This window comes from Geotrypetes seraphini, chromosome 14, assembly GCF_902459505.1.
Source record: "Geotrypetes seraphini chromosome 14, aGeoSer1.1, whole genome shotgun sequence".
Classification (NCBI taxonomy): domain Eukaryota; kingdom Metazoa; phylum Chordata; class Amphibia; order Gymnophiona; family Dermophiidae; genus Geotrypetes; species Geotrypetes seraphini.
Genome location: NC_047097.1, coordinates 10559808 through 10574892, shown reverse-complemented (window position 1 = coordinate 10574892; position 15085 = coordinate 10559808). Strand labels below are relative to the sequence as shown.

At 40.3% G+C, this 15085-nt stretch overlaps 1 protein-coding gene across 1 annotated transcript in view; it reads left to right on the top strand.

Annotated features, from left to right (window-relative positions):
• The first annotated feature begins 548 nt into the window (after window positions 1-548).
• HCN4 (hyperpolarization activated cyclic nucleotide gated potassium channel 4) overlaps window positions 549-15085 on the top strand; it is a 392202-nt gene continuing 377665 nt past the window's right edge. Inside the window, exon 1 of the mRNA XM_033920731.1 lies at window positions 549-1249. Coding sequence (XP_033776622.1) covers window positions 549-1249 — 701 coding nt within the window. The remainder of the gene's footprint in view (window positions 1250-15085) is intronic.

The window sequence follows — 15085 nt, the reverse complement described above, 5'->3', positions numbered from 1 at the left end:
GCTTCTGCTGCTGCTCGTTGCATTTGACTGTTTAGTATGGGCAGCTGCCGGAGTGAGCGAGGAAGAGGGAGGGAGGGAGGGAGGCATCTCTCTTCTCCTTTTTTAAATGTTTTCTCATTATTTTTATTACTTTTTAACATGAGTGGCAGTGGCAGCGGCAGCAGCAACATGCCTTCCTTCTAAAGCAATCCTGCCAGAGCTCTTGCCGTTTCTATTTTTGTGTAGCAAAAGTGTTGCTTTCATTTAGATTTCCAGTGCCTTGGAGCTGATTGAAAAAAAAAAAAAAAAAAAAAAAGGGGGGGCTAGAAAGAGACAGACAGGAATTGCAGTCACACTTCATACCAAGGAGATACCAAGTGCCAAACTGGGACGCTTCTGTTTTCCTCCTGACCTCGGGTCCAAGCCTGTGTGCGCGCGTGTCTGGATGCCAGGGCTGCTGAGAGATGACACGCACGTGATGCTGTGGAGAGGTGCTCCTTCAGACCTTTAAGCTGGAGAAAGGAAGAGGTGCTCTCACTGCGGGTGCCTTGCGTAGACCTCACCAGACAATGGACAAACTACCCCCCTCTATGAGGAAGAGGCTTTACAGTCTGCCCCAGCAAATAGGACCCAAAGCATCTATTATGGACGAAGAGGAAGACAGCGATAGGGACACCAGGAGAAAGAGCATCAGACTCAAACCATTACCTTCTCCCACTCCTGTAGACTCGGGCACCAAGGGTCTAGACACTAAAGCTGGAGGGGAGTCACACTTGATGATGGAAACTGATGTCAGTAAGATCATCAAAACAAGCAGCAATGGGGACTGCAGAAGGTTTAAAGGCAGCCTGTCCTCTATCACCAGCAGGCACCTTCATGACTCTGATTCCACCGAGGAAAAGAGACTCATCATAGAAGGGGAAGTCAGCCCTTCTGAGGAGAAGTCCCCAGTGGAAGACATGGGCTCCAGGGGAACGGATCAAGGGGGGAGCCCAAGCGGCCCCAAGAGACAGCCGCAACAGCAGTCTCCTTCCTCTGACCAACAGCAAAGCAGCTACATAAAAGTGGAAGGGGTTGACCAAATCCTTCCAGAAGATGACCAAAGATTAAATCAAGCTAGTTTCATACAAAGGCAGTTTGGGGCTATGCTCCAGCCTGGTGTGAATAAATTCTCTCTGAGGATGTTTGGCAGCCAGAAAGCAGTGGAGAGGGAGCAGGAAAGAGTTAAGTCGGCTGGGTTTTGGATTATTCACCCATACAGCGATTTCAGGTAAAACAGCACACATCCCACAAAATTCTTTCTTATGAAATGGTCACGTATAACTCCGCTGATTTAAACAAACCCACCACCCATTCACAATGTTGTCACTACTTCTTTTTATTTTTTTTTACAAACCATCTAGGTAAAAGTGTGCATAAGAATCTCTTAAATTTCATAAAACCATATTAAATTAACAATAGGAGACTTTTTAGAAGTTTTTGCATTAAAAAACCCCCCAAAAAACAATGTCTTTCGCTGCTCATTTTAATTTATAAGCAAAATTGCACATTGGCTCCTGAGTGGTTTTATGAGAAAATTGTTTTTGAGTACTAATATCTTTCTGCTGACCTATTACACAGTGTGCCATTACATCTTGACATATCGTTTATTTTGTCATTTGTTGAAAGGTGCTCTGGGTTGAAGGGGGAGAGTTAATGATCCCATCATATAGCAATTAGCAGGAAAGAAAAGTCTGAAAATCACAGTTATCTTAGACATCTATCAGAGAAAAAGTCAACAAAATCAAATTGATAAGCTGCTAATGTGGTTTTGTTGGGTTGGTTTTTTTTGGGGAGGGAGGGTGAGGGGGGCTAGTCTCTAAGCCAGACACAGTGCAAATAAATTTTACATCCATTGTCTTTTCTCCTGCAAAAATGTACTTTTGCAGGATAAAAATTGGCCTTCACTTACAAATTGTATTCTGATTACACAGTACTTAGGCAATATAATGCAGAAATAACTGTGCATGCAAAGCATGGCCTGAGTCTCAGTACTTGAATTCATTTTGGTTTCCTCAGTATACAGGCCCAAGGTAGACACATTCCATTATGTCTGCTGTGTCTCCTCTGATTCTTTTTTTTTAGTGAGACGCTGCTTCATTTCACATTTTTATCTTTCTGATAAGTAGCTCAGTTGAAAAGTTCTGCACCTTTCTTGCTGGTGCTACAGTATGTAGAATAGCACACCACAGGGAATTATCTCAACTTCACTCAGAATAGACAGAGGTGAAATACTGCAACAATGCAAACTCCTAACGAAAAGAAAAGCAACAGCAATTATATGCCATGCGGCTCTAGTGCCACCTGAACTAGAGTCATTTTCCAATTGTTCCAGAATTTTTCAGGGGAAAACGTTCTACGAAGAGGGGTTCATGACAAAGAGACTAGCAAGAGTGATGGAACAGGTTCCTCACAGAGGTGGTAAAGGCAAACCCAGTGCTGGAATTCAAAACAGGACAAAGCACAGAGGAACATCCGTTTTGACACGGAATGTCAGAAATCAGGCAGGGTCTTTGGTGTAAGAGCGCATAAGGAAAATGAGAAGACAAGGTGGGCCTGGTGGTTTCCATTTGCTCCCAATTTCTCTCTGTTTTGGTGCTTTTGTAGTGATAAGGTAAAAGAAAGAGAGTGGGGGGGGGGGGAACCCCTATCAAATGTAAAGGTAATCAAAAGAAGGTTTGAGGCTTAGTTAAAAGAACACTCTGTTTTGCACAGAAATGATAGCCACATACACTGAATCATTTTTAGGGTTAACATCTTCATCCTCAGTTGCTTTTTTTTTTTCCATTGACCTAACACTATGAAGACCCCTTCTCCCTAAAATATGTTATGTGCTAGTGGCCTATACTAGTGAAACACTTGATATCTCTTGTAATATTTTCTTTGTGCTATGTGTTTAGCTGCCTCTTGGGTAGCTGGTGAAAGAGCCCCAGACAACACTTGTGGAGAATCTCTGATCCTCATAAACCTGGCTAAAGCATGATACTGCATTATCTGAATTTGCTTCTTTTCTCCTACCTAGGGTACACTGTGTGCAAAATTAAGCAGATGGCATTTGGTGTGGAGGGGGGGGGGGGTCAATAAAATGAAGGAGGGGTATGATTCTTCTGCGATTTCTATTTTCAAAACTGAACATTATTCTACACACAATCCAGCTGTTGGTAGGGTAGGGGATGGGAGGGAAGGGTTTGCATGGCGCTGTAGATTAATTGCACTGCTGGTGATTTGAAGCAAGCAGTAATGGGAAAGCTATTGTTTCTGAAAAGAGTACTAAGCTAGAATCAGGAAGGTAGACGTGGTCAGCACATAGCCATTACTTGAGTATTTCAAAGAAGAATGATCGTGGGAGAGGCAGTTTGACGTTGCCAAATGAGTACCAACTCCTTCTAAAGTGACTATAACTAAGGCTGTTGTTAATACCCTAGTTTAAATAATTTACAAAAGACCTAAACCCTGAAACCTTTCTAAATGTGAATGTTCTGTTAACCCCAGAAATTAATATTTTTTTGCCACTAACTAATCAGACAAAGGTTATTAAATGCTGTGAGACTGTTTGGTGAGATTAGTCTTTACATTATTATTGTAATAATGTATGAATTCTGGTTCTCTTATGGTAGAAAGTGAACATCAGTCGTTAAATGGATTAGGCATTTAGGCCTCAATTCCGGGATATTCAGAAGTGTGCAGAAACGATGCCTGGGAGTGTATCTCTGTGGAACCAAACTAGCCTGACTATCTTTTTTAAAAAAAATATTAATATCTATTCCAAAAACCTAAATGACAGAATTCGGTTTCTGTAGCTACTCACAGCTGTACAAGACTCCAGAACGGAGGCTTTTTTTCTCAGTATAAGGAGGTCTGGCTCTGAAAATATAGGGCTCCTTTTTTCTAAGCTGCGTTAGCGTTTTTGTAGCGCACGCTGCTTTTCGGCGTGCGCTAAACCCGCGCTACGCGGCTAAAGCGAATGCCAGCTCAATGCTGGCGTTAAGGCCTAGCGCTTGAGGCAATTGAGCGCGCAGTATTCCGCACGTTAAGGCTTTAACGCGGCTTAGTAAAAGGAGCCCGCAAAGAAGTTTGCTTACACAGGTTAAAAGTGGTGCATGCAAATATTTATGGTGCATGCAAATATTTATGGTGCATGCAAATATTGAGCACTACAGAATTTTTTCCTAACCACTGAAATTTTGCCCTTCAGAGATCCGACTTGCTTTTTGTTCTCTGTGTGATTGCTTGCATCATTTGACCTACAGGAAACTGTACTTTCCAGAAAGTGCGAGAAATTAAAAATGCTTGGGCAATAGATGCACTACTTCAGACTGCGAAAGCAAATCAGTGCATCTCTTCATGTCCTAACTTTAAAACTGGTCTAGTATATTTTGAACTATACATTCAGAAATAATAAAATTGAGGATAAACGAAAGCTCTGCCAGCGCTGTTAGTTAACTACTTAATGCTGAGGGTTTACGTCTTCAAAGCTGATCACGAACCACTACTGTATTATTCTATCGTCTGTAGTAGTTCCATTGCAATTGTGATATTATAGGAGTGTGGATACGTGAGAGCTCTTTCTAATTGTTTGAACAACTATAAAATCTGTAGCGCTGCACAAATCACTTGTACCTGTGCATACATATGAATTAACATACATACAATCAATTTGCATTCAGGTACTGGGGTTTTAGTTGGAGTGGAAATGCTGGTATTTTGGAAAAGAAAATCAAAACAGGTACAATCAATTTGCATGCATACAAAAGTTCTAGCACCCGTGCAATGTGCATGCAAACAATGAATTTTTTTTTTTTTTTTTTAAACCTAGAAAAAGGCAAAAATCAGGAAAAAAATCATCATGCTAAATGAACATAAACCAAGGCCCTCTTTTTCCAAGCCATGGTAGAGGCTTCTACTGTGCCCGGGGCGCTAAATGCTCCAGCGCTCATAGGAATTATATGAGCGTTGGAGCAGCGTTGGAGCATTTAGCGCTCCGGGCTGCGGTAGAAACCTCTACTGCTGCTTAGCAAAAGGGGGGTGGGGTGGGGGGACGGACCAGTACCTGAATCCAGATAGCATAGGATGATTCCTAAAACCCTGGGTGAGAATACTATAAGAACTTGTCTGAAGTTGGGGAAAAGACTGCTAAAATGTTTTATAAAGAATGGAGGTAATTTCATGCATATGTGATCGCATGTGTACATAGTCTCTTATTAAATTCCGACTGGCATAAAAGGACATGCTTTGACATGGTGGCGTATATTTTGCCAACAGACAATGTATAGGGGCTGTATGTGGGTGAAATGTGCATATGTACATGTAGATTATAAACTATGCTAATCAATGCACATACTTAAAAATTATAGGCACAGTCATTTATACTTGAGGTATAAACACCCATGATTGCAGTGTAAGCACTATTTTTGCTATTATATAAAGACAAGGAAGCACCTGCTTGTCTTTATAAAATTGACTTAGAATAGGTGCTTGAAAATGGGTTTACACTAGATGCATCTTTGTACGAAGGACCTTCAAAAAGTTTCCATACTTTTTTCTTTTTAAACACTATTTATTAAATATCTCAAAAGCAAATTACATCACTTTTTCACAGGTAAGCCGGCTTGCATTACTGACTAGTCACGTGATATTCTACGACGTGCCCTCTTACCACTTTTCTCCTGCCCCAATCATTTCCCGCGAAAATATGAAAGTGCTGAAACTTTTTGAAGGGCCCTCGTAAAACTGCCTTCCTGAGTGTGTCCATGCATTTAACCTTGAGAAAGTCATTAGTCAGTAGAGTATTTAGGGGGGGGGGTACTGAAAAGTTCTCAACCCAACCGAGAATGGTGTTGCTATGGTTCAATGAACTGAAGCAACGTCAAAAAACATAGAATTTCGCTTCTACAAATTGACACTTAACGAAATGAGATAACACTCTTTTCAGCTATAGAAGCAAAATAACACTCAGAATTCAGGAAGTTGGTTGGTTGGGTTGAGAACTTTTCTGCACCTTCGTACCAATCTTGCCTGAGTACAATGAACAGGTGTGAGAGTTTGGAGGAGCTCTGTTGGGGTCTGAAAATATTTTTGTTTATGTTTTGAACATAAGAACATAAGAATTGCCGCTGCTGGGTCAGACCATGGTCCATCATGCCTAGCAGTCCGCTCACGCGGCAGCCCTCTGGTCAAAGACCAGCGTCCTGACTGAGACTATCCCTATCAGCGTACGTCCTTGTTCAGCAGGAACTTGTCCAACTTTGTCTTGAATCCCTGGAGGATGTTTTCCCCTATGACAGAAGAGCGTTCCAGTTTTCCACCACTCTCTGGATGAAGAAGAACTTCCTTACGTTTGTACGGAATCTATCCCCTTTTAACTTCAGAGAGTGCCCTCTCGTTCTCTTTACCTTGAAGAGGGTTAACAACCTGTCTTTATCTACTAAGTCTAGTCCCTTCAGTACCTTGAATGTTTCGATCATGTCCCCTCGCAATCTCCTCTGTTCGAGTTTTGTCACCATTACTCTTTCAATAAGTGCCTGAGGCAGAATTATAAAAACACATACCATAAAGTACAAAGTTTTGATGATGAAAACCACCTCATCCTATTCTAAGGATCATTTTAGGAAAATGCTATTCTTACAAGACTATTCCTTACCAGTCTTAAAAGCAATCAGCTAATTGAAAAGTGTCTTCGTGTCTTAACTCTTCTATTTTACTGCTATAAGGATGCTTCTTGTATACAGAATGTTGTGTAAAATGCAATGTCATTTATTTTATTACAAAATTTCATTTGGCGCTATAAATATCAGTTCAGTTGGTTATACCAAGGGGCACCTTCAATAATCAAGACTGTCACCTTGGACTTCCCTAAGGATGAAGAGCCATATGAGGCAAATGATCTTGAATAGCCAAGACACGGCGCAACACACTTACATAGATTAGATTCTTAATTAGTTTCATTGCTGCTCCTTCTTTGTTCTAAGTTCCTGAATGGAAGCCTGGCACATAATACGAGCCAACATGAAGTCACTGACAGTGTGTGAAACACTGCAACACTTTACTTACAATTCATACACAGCAGGTTGGTTACAAATGAGCCTGCCCAACTTCCAGTGTACAACCCGGCTATAAAATCATTGATGCTCAGGTTTATTGAAGGTCTCGGATGGGGCTCGACAAATGGACTTTGCAGTTTCCCCGGTGACTCTCCAGTGCATTAAAAAAAAAATTTTTTTTAATGATATTGTTCGTGATTGTCATACACTGGAAAAAATATCAGGCAATAAGGATAGCAAATTGTCATAAGGCTATATTGCAAGGCATAGAAATCTTATCTAGAACAAAAGGCATGGGCATGAATTTTAGCTTTACCCTTTTGATTTTTACCTCCTATCGGGAGGCATGCAAATGAGCATTTCATGCTCAACCTTTTAATTTACTCCGGTTTTCACGTTTTACCAACCAGCAGTAGCCACTGCAGAGCAAATACAATATAGTCTCTGCCTGTATCTTTGGGAAACCAACATCAATGGGACTATGTCACACTAGAGAGAATCTGTTTGTGTGTTGGGGATGGGGGGAGGTTAGATCATAATATGCATCTTAAAGCAGGAAGAATACTTTCTAATAACAACAGCTAACAGCAGAAAAATGGCTTGAGAAAGTCTAACGGAAAGAATGACATGCAGCTTTCTGTAGGATGTGTGCGTATTTATTTGAGTGGGAAATCAATATAGCCATCTTCCCATATGACTGTACATGCTTTAAATGTGCATTTAGAAGGCCCCCACATTTGCATCAGCTGGTGAAAGAAAAATAACAGCAGCCAACTTAGGGCTCCTTTTACTAAGGTATTACCGCGCGCTACGTGGCTAGAACTAACGCCAGCTCAATGCTGGCGTTAAAGTCTAGCACGCGCAGCAATTCAGCGCACGCTATTCCGTGCGTTAATGCCCTAACGCACCTTAGTAAAAGGAGCCCTTAGTTCTGCAAGAAAAACTGATAACAGTGAAGGTGCAGAATTGTGCACTCAAGCTCATTGTACTGCATTGGTTCTGTGCACAAGTAAGGGCTGAAGGGAGATGTGACTTATATTAAAATCAGTCCTGAGGCAATGAGATCTTGTGTCAGCTGCAATTCACTGCAAGCCCTTTCATTTTTTAGATACATAACTGCCATGTGTAACACTTTATTTTACAAATAATTGCTTCATTGATCCGATAGTTCTAAGCATGTCACCACTACAGCACTGGAACTTCTATACCATTTCCAAGAAACCTCCCCTTACTGTTATATTTACATTTTCACTTCAAACTTTCATATACTCATATAGATTTTCCCGGACCTCAGAAACACCTTCCTCCACCGTTAACCATACATGTTCTTAAAACGGGGAGCCTCACAGGTGTATTTCTCCTCACTGGTCCTTGTTCTTATATGAAACTTTTTTTCAAAAATTTTTTTTTTCTTTTTAACTTTCTTTTAGAATTTTTTACTTTCCTTTATACGTTTAGGTATGTACTTATCTTTTTAAATAGTACAGTGGTAGGGGTCCTATAAGTCCTATATAAGTTTCATATAAGAACAAGGACCAGTGAGGAGAAATACACCTGTGAGGCTCCCCGTTTTAAGAACATGTATGGTTAACGGTGGAGGAAGGTGTTTCTGAGGTCCGGGAAAATCTATATGAGTATATGAAAGATTTTTTTACTTTCCTTTATACGTTTAGATATGTACTTATCTTTTTAAATAGTACAGCGGTAGGACCCCTACCGCTGTACTATTTAAAAAGATAAGTACATATCTAAACGTATAAAGGAAAGTAAAAAATTCTAAAAGAAAGTTAAAAAGAAAAAAAAAATTTTTGAAAAAAAGTTTCATATAAGAACAAGGACCAGTGAGGAGAAATACACCTGTGAGGCTCCCCGTTTTAAGAACATGTATGGTTAATGGTGGAGGAAGGTGTTTCTGAGGTCCGGGAAAATCTATATGAGTATATGAAAGTTTGAAGTGAAAATGTAAATATAACAGTAAGGGGAGGTTTCTTGGAAATGGTATAGAAGTTCCTGATTCATAGTTCCAAGATTAAAGACACCAGCCTTTAGTTTATGTTGACATAGACCACTACAGCACTGGGCATGAAACAAAATTTATTTATTCAATTTTCTATACCATTCTCCCAGGGGAGCTTAGAACAGTTTAGATGAATTTATTCAAGTGCTCAAGCATTTTCCCTATCTAATGTACCTGGGGCAATGGGGTGGGAGGGGGGGGGGGTTAAAGCCCAAATTCTGTAACCAGCGCCTTAAAGTTAGGCACCTATTTTGGAGGCGCCCAATTAGATAGGCGCCTATCTAAATTGAAGAACAAGCTCAATTAAGCTTTTGAATCAGCACCGATTGAAACATATAAGCACCTATCAAGAAAACGCAATTCTATAACAAGGCGCCTCTAAAAATTTAGGGGGGCCTTCCCAAAAATAGGCGCTATGCATGTTAGGCGTGGGCTTGGCTACATGTTAGGCGCCTTGCTGCAGAATCACTGCTCTTAAGCGTGGCTTAAGCGCTCAGCCAGGCGCCTAACTTTTAGTTGTGCCTAGAGCTGGGCGCCTCCAAAATAGGTTCCGCTCGGCGTGATTCATGAAACAGCGCCCGATTTTACTTGAATCGCGCTGAACAGTGCCTAATTAGGCGCCTAACTTTTGGGCGCTTCTTATAGAATTTGCCCTTAAGTGACTTGCCCAGGGTCACAAGGAGCAGTGTGGATTTGAATCCACAACCTCAGGTTTTAACCACTGCGCCACTCTAGAAATCCAAATGTAGTAAAAATGAGCCAAGTAAAGGACAATGAAGCCATTTTGACATCACTGATGAAGTTGGCTTTTAGGCATTGGTGGAATGAGGCATTATGATGTCACAATACCAGCTCTGGTTATCAGAGGATGAAATTTGTCACACTATTTATTTATTCAATTTTCTTTACTGTTTTCCCAAGGGAGCTCAGAACAGTTTACATGAATTTATTCAGGTACTCAAGCATGTTTTCCTGTCTGTCTTGGTGGGACTCAGAGAAATACTTCCCTCTCAGTGGATGCTGTTGCAAGTCTTGTTCTTTGACTCCCAAAGTTCAGACATACTCATCAGGAAATAGGTCCAAGTTTCAAGTTTTATTTAAATTTGATATACCGCCCATCAGTAGCCTGAGTGGTTTACAATAAAAAAGAGTATATATAAAAAAACAATAAGGGAAAATCTAAAAAAAATCAAACAACTTGATTCAGATAGATAAGGACAGGTTGTTCACCCTCTCCAAGGTAGGGAGAACGAGAGGGCACTCTCTAAAATTGAAAGGGGATAGATTCTGTACGAACATAAGGAAGTTCTTCTTCACCCAGAGAGTGGTAGAAAACTGGAACGCTCTTCCGGAGTCTGTCATAGGGGAAAACACCCTCCAGGGATTCAAGACAAAGTTAGACAAGTCTCAGGTCTTTGACCAGAGGGCCGCCGCATGAGCGGACTGCTGGGTACGATGGACCACTGGTCTGACCCAGCAGCGGCGATTCTTATGTTCTTAATGAGGGGGAAGAAATGCAATATAATTCAAAAAGAAAAGAGAGGGGTAGAAAAGCACGTTGGGAAAAAGGGAAAAAAAATTAAAATTGATCCGCTCTTAATTTATTTTCCTAAAACATTGTATGCATCCTTAAATAAGAAAGATTTAAGACTGGATTTAAATTTGGTTAATGAGTTTTTCTGTTGTAGATGAGACTGCAAGGTGTTCCAAAGAGAGGAGGCTGTAACAGAAAAGATTGATTTACCAGTTGTGTCGTATACTATATGCCATAACGAAGGAACAGATAGGAGATTCTGATGATGGGAGCGTAGTGTCCGTGAAGAAATCGGTGGCAGAATAAGTCTATCCATAAAAGCCAGAGAGTGTTCTGGTCTTGATTTAAATGTGAGAAGTAAAATCTTAAATGTTAAACAGTGGGTGATGGGTAGCCAATGGGCATCTATAGGAAGAGGAGTGACGTGCTCATATATTTTTGCCTTGCATAAAAGTTTTACGGCTGTGTTTTGGATAACTCGATTGGATTACTGAGTGCAGGAAACCATGCATTTTAACATTTCTCAGGTTTTATTTAGAGCAGTTGAACAATGATATTCCCTACCTGGATCTGTATTCATTCTCTTTCCTCTTTATTTCCCTATAGCAGGGGTAGGCAATTCCGGTCCTCGAGAGCCGGAGCTAGGTCAGGTTTTCAGGATCTCCATAATGAATTTGTATGAGATGGATTTGCATGCACTGCCTCCTTGAGATGCAAATCTATCTCATGCATAGTTATTGTGGATATTCTGAAAACCTGGCCTGGCTCCGGCTCTCGAGGACCGGAATTGCCTACCCCTGCCCTATAGCAATTGTGGGAATAGTATTCTTAACAAAGTTTCCAAGTTTATTTACAGTTTAATATAATGACCATCTATGTGTATCTGGACGGTTTATAATGCTAACAGTATAAAAATAAATGTATGGCGGAGTAAAAGAAAAATTATACAAAAAGAAGATTAAGACATTGACATGACTGGACATGAGAGAAGTTGGGGGTGAGGAAAGTTGATAATTGCATCATAAAAAATAAAAGCAAAGGGAGGTACAAGGGGAACGGAAAAAAAAACAGCTTTGCTAGCTTTAAGCTGAGGGTATCATTCTTGAGATAAACTGGCCTGGTTTCCTCTACTTTTAGGCAGATGAGGTTATTGGCTTGGTCACTTTTCTTTCCGTTCCTTTGCAGATCTGATGGTGTATCCTACAGTACTCACACGTTCTGTAACTGGGATACAGGTTTGACATTCTAAAAAGAAAGTTTCATATGAATTTCCCCAAAGCATTAATTTGTCCAGAATGGTAGCTAGAGGTGAGTTCTCTTATTCTAGCAGGATCCTATATCTCCACAGTTCCTGCCCGCAAATCCAAACTCCACTCTGAACTATCCAGCTTTTAACCAGATGTTACAGGGGATAATGACACAGGAGTGTCCTGTGTCACTATGCATGGGGCTGCAATCAGTTTTGAAGGGCAGGAAATTGCATGGTTACACCAGGAAATACTTCTTCACCGAAAGGGTGGTTGATCGCTGGAATAATCTTCAACTACAGGTAATTGAGGCCAGCAGCATGCCTGATTTTAAGACAAAATGGGATCGTCACATGGGATCTTTTCACAGAGAAAGGTAGGGGAGGGTCATCGGCGTGGGCAAACTGGATGGGCCGTGGCCCTTATCTGCTGTCAGTTTCTATGTAAATAGGCATCTTATAGGTATGGAATCTGACAAATTCATATGGGGCTTTAGAAGTTAGCATTGATGTTTTTCTACCTGTTCTTTGAGTAAATGAACAGTTTTCGGTCAAATTTTATATCTTTTATGAGCACCAGATTCAGAAAATAATATGTATAGATAAAATCTGTTTTACTACCTGGGATCTTGCTAGGTACTTGGGACCTGGGTTGACCACTGTTGGAGACAGGATACTGGGCTTGATGGACCTTCGGTTTGTCTCAGTACAGCAATTCTTATGTTTTTATGTGAGCCAAGTATAAGACAATCAAGCCATTGAGCCATCACTGATGAGTTTGGCTCTTAGGCATTGGTGGAATGAGGCATTATGACATCACAATCTCAATTCTGGAATGTTACTATTCTCCGGGTTTATGCCAGGTACTTGGGACCTGGGATGGCCATTGTTGGAAACAGGATGTTGGATTTGGTGGACCTTCAGTCTGTCCCAGTATGGCAATTCTTATGTTCTTATATGCATAAGCTCTCTTTAGGTATGGGATATAGATATCTTATAAAATTATTAGACCACAAGTAGTACTCAATCTGGGGAAGTAAAAAAATGAAGGCCAATAATGAATAGTAAGGATATGATCCATCAAGGGCTTACTCCTGTTTTTTGTAAATATGGAGTATTACTTAGTAAATAAAAAAATATGTTCCTGATAGATTTTCAAAGGAAGCAGCTTAGTCCTTTTAAAAACTGTATGTGCATGTTTATATTTATCAGTATTTGATGTGGTACTTAATTTGATGCACAGACCACAGAGATATAAAAATAAGTGAGAAAAGAATCCAACTAAATGATAAGACAGGATTTCCATTCAAACAAGAACACTCAAGAGATAACAGAAAGGGTTGGGGGGGACATTATCTAAAAGATACTCCTAGCTAGAGATCAGGATCTCAATAACAAGCCAACCCCCCCCCCAAGGGCTCCTTTTACTAAGCTGCGCTAAATTGCCCTGTGCACTAGTCGCTAACGCCACCATTGAGCTGGCATTAGTTTATACGTGTAGCGCGGGGGTTAGCGCAGCGTGTGCTAAAAACGCTAACACACCTTAGTAAAAGAGGGGGTAAATATCTATAAGTAAATAAATAAGAAAACAGACTTTGAAATGGTTTAGCATCGGGATAGGGAACTCCGGTCCTCGAGAGCCGTATTCCAGTCGGGTTTTCAGGATTTCCCCAATGAATATGCATGAGATCTATTTGCATGCACTGCTTTCAATACATATTCATTGGGGAAATCCTGAAAACCCGACTGGAATACGGCTCTCGAGGACCGGAGTTCCCTACTCCTGGTTTAGCAGGTTCTTTCCAAAGTAGAACAAAAGAAGTTTAGAAGTACATTGTGGCAACTTTTTTTTTTTTTTTTTTTTAAATCTTTATTGATTTTCAATTAGTAACAGTGCAATACAAGAAAAGCACTTTGAACTTACAAATATTCGAAAGTCATCTTTTCCTCCCACCCCCTTTACTTAATCAATAAGATAAATGCAATTATTCTTCCAATAACCAACTCTTATTTAAAGTAGTAATACATTCCCACCCTGGATGTGTACGGAAATCAGACAAAAATTAAAGAGAAATGACAACTATATAGAAGCAATAAAAGATGCCAATGGGCCCCCCACCAAGTTGAATACATTACTATGCCCCAATATCTCAGCATTCATTTTTTCGTATTTATAGCTGGAGCATAAGTTCACCCACCAAAAAGCGAAGTTAAAGGCGATCATAGTTCTTCTAATTACGTTAACATCTGCATGGCTATTCCTGTTGTAATTAAGAAAGCCGGCATTTATAACGATCCATAGGGGGTATAACATGTAATAATGTTCCACATATTATGACTTCATAAGTCAATGGGATTGATGACTCAAGTACAACATTAATTTGACCCCATATCGACTTCCAAAAATTAAGTATCAAAGGACAATTGAATAACAGAAGATCCAAAGTCCCTATATCAAGATGACAAATGCCAGCATCTATTAGATTTAGAACTGTCTAACTTTTGCAAACGAACTGGGGGGGGGGGGGTCTAAAAAATCCTATGCAACAACAAAAAAAACATGTTTGTCTCATAGATGCTGACGCTGTACACCTCATTCTCCAAGTCCAAATTCGTGGCCATCGAGATGCAGAAATATACTGCTTTATCTCAATGCTCCAAATATCTCTAAGGCTAGATTTTGGTTTTTTTGATTCAAGAATTCGGAAATTAATTTATACCACAGGGCGGCCTGATGTCCTAAAATATCTGTATCTGCCTAGGACCTGTGGCAACTTTTTATGATGATAATGCATGTCACTTTTGATATTGTCGGATATTGTCGGATATTATTTCACTCTGCGGTTCTCTGACTTGATATAAAAGTTGTGATGTGGCCTGTGTGCTTCTTTAAATATCATACTGTACACAGGGGAAGAACAGAAAAGCCGAAAGATCATGGCAAAAATCCGGAACGCTAGAACACAGACTGGCATGGAGACAAAAATTAAAACAGTACAAAACCCTCACTAGTGAAAAAAGAAAAAAATTCTACTCCCACAAAATCGGTAATCCTAAAACCAATAGCAATAACCTCTTCAGATTGGTCAACGATCTTTACAACATAGAAACCTACACAAACCTACACGAAGAAGCCACCTTAACCGCCAACACCCTTGCCGACTTCTTCAATACCAAGATCCAAAAAATAAGAACAACTCTACCAGCCAGCCCCAACCCCCTCGAGCTCT